The sequence below is a fragment of the Epinephelus moara genome, chromosome 3 (assembly GCF_006386435.1).
Source record: "Epinephelus moara isolate mb chromosome 3, YSFRI_EMoa_1.0, whole genome shotgun sequence".
NCBI lineage: Eukaryota > Metazoa > Chordata > Actinopteri > Perciformes > Serranidae > Epinephelus > Epinephelus moara.
In genome coordinates, this window is record NC_065508.1 from 25,912,249 (window position 1) to 25,913,776 (window position 1,528).

Below are 1,528 nucleotides of genomic sequence, written 5' to 3' on the forward strand. Positions count from 1 at the left end.
GTTTTGACTAGTCAAAATCTAATCACAGATATCTTGAATAAGAGTTTTGACTAGGCAAAATTATGTTGCAGATATCAGTAATGAATATCCAGTCTAGCGATTAAATGTTAAAACGGCTTGCCATATCCCATCCCATTCTCTCCTCTCCACTCCTCTCCACTCCTCTCCTACTGTATCCTATCCTATCCCAGCCTGTCCTGTCCGCACCAAACACCAAGGCAAATTCCTTTTAAGTAAGTAAAAACCTCTCTGACAATAAACTCTCATTACTCTGACTCTTGGGCTGGTTGGTAGCCACTGTAGGGCGACAAATCACCACACACAGATAGATGCATGTGCTTCATTAAAATGGCCGAAAGCCTTCACTGAAATTAAGACGGACTAATAAGTGACTCACTTTTCACACTGGGTGCTTAAAAACATCGCCAACAAGCGCTAAAACACTTAAACCATGCTGAGCCCTCTGGATACGTTGATAAAATAATATTTATGGGCAGTGTAGGGCTGGTGTGAAGTTCAGGCACGCTTTCAAAATTAAGTTAACTTGATACTTAGACATACATTTACTGAAGTTGTATTAAACAAGGAAACCAAGACAGGGGGCGTGTAATGTCAACTAAGTTAGCATAAACATGCCTTTAAAATAAGATTAAACTATCACTTACCGGGTGGCTGTTTATAAATGGCATGGGAGTGTAATGTTAATAATTGACATTTACATTATGCTACGTTCAAATCACCAGCAGGTGTTGAGGACGCTGCTGAGAAAAAGTACCGTTGATAAACAAACAAACAAACGACGTGTTTTGTGTCGCTAACGACTGTCATGGCGACCGGTTTCTGAGGGACTGTTAGCCCGGTGAGCTCCACAGAGAAAGGAGAAGCTTGTAGTGGTTTAGTTGAATTAATTTTCGGTGAAATACGTCGACACACTCGCGTCTGTCTGTAAGCAATGTAGCACACCTAGTTAACGGTAGCTAAACTTACCTGAATGGGCATTTTGGCTGTGGCAGAAGTGTGTAGCAGCCTGACGCGCTGGAGGACACGGGTGCGTTTAATGACAGTGGCTGTGATGGAAAGCATTGTGGCTATATAACTTAGCTAGCGTTGGGTAGGATCCTGCTGTAGATTTGCAGGACGTGCTGACTGAAAGGCGTGCTGCGTTTGCGTTCTTTCTCTCTCACACACACCCACACACACCTCAAGCCGGTTGCCAGTGTAACTTTACCGCACTGTTACCTACACTAGTGTCCCACTTCGAGTTTGACTGCTGGGACTTAACCACGCGTCCAGATTTGGGCCTGCTAAATCTGTATTTACTGCGCCATCTGCTAGCTAACAGCCTTATGTCTGATGTAGTATTTGTTCATGAGGATAGATTCATGAAAGCACAACCTAATTTCTACATTTTTCACAAGGAGCTGTGTCATTATTTCTTATCACTGAAAATACTGGAGAATTACATTGCGCTGAAACTTAAAGGGGAACACAGCCAAATTAAAAATATATAATATGTTATTCCCATGGT

General features: G+C 42.4%; 1 protein-coding gene across 1 annotated transcript in view; it reads right to left on the bottom strand.

The window, feature by feature from the left end:
• The window catches only part of prdx5 (peroxiredoxin 5), a 6,856-nt gene extending 5,540 nt beyond the window's left edge, over positions 1 to 1,316 (bottom strand). Inside the window, exon 1 of the mRNA XM_050034595.1 lies at positions 988 to 1,316. Coding sequence (XP_049890552.1) covers positions 988 to 1,083 — 96 coding nt within the window. The 5' untranslated portion in view covers positions 1,084 to 1,316. The remainder of the gene's footprint in view (positions 1 to 987) is intronic.
• Between the last annotated feature and the right edge of the window lie 212 nt (positions 1,317 to 1,528).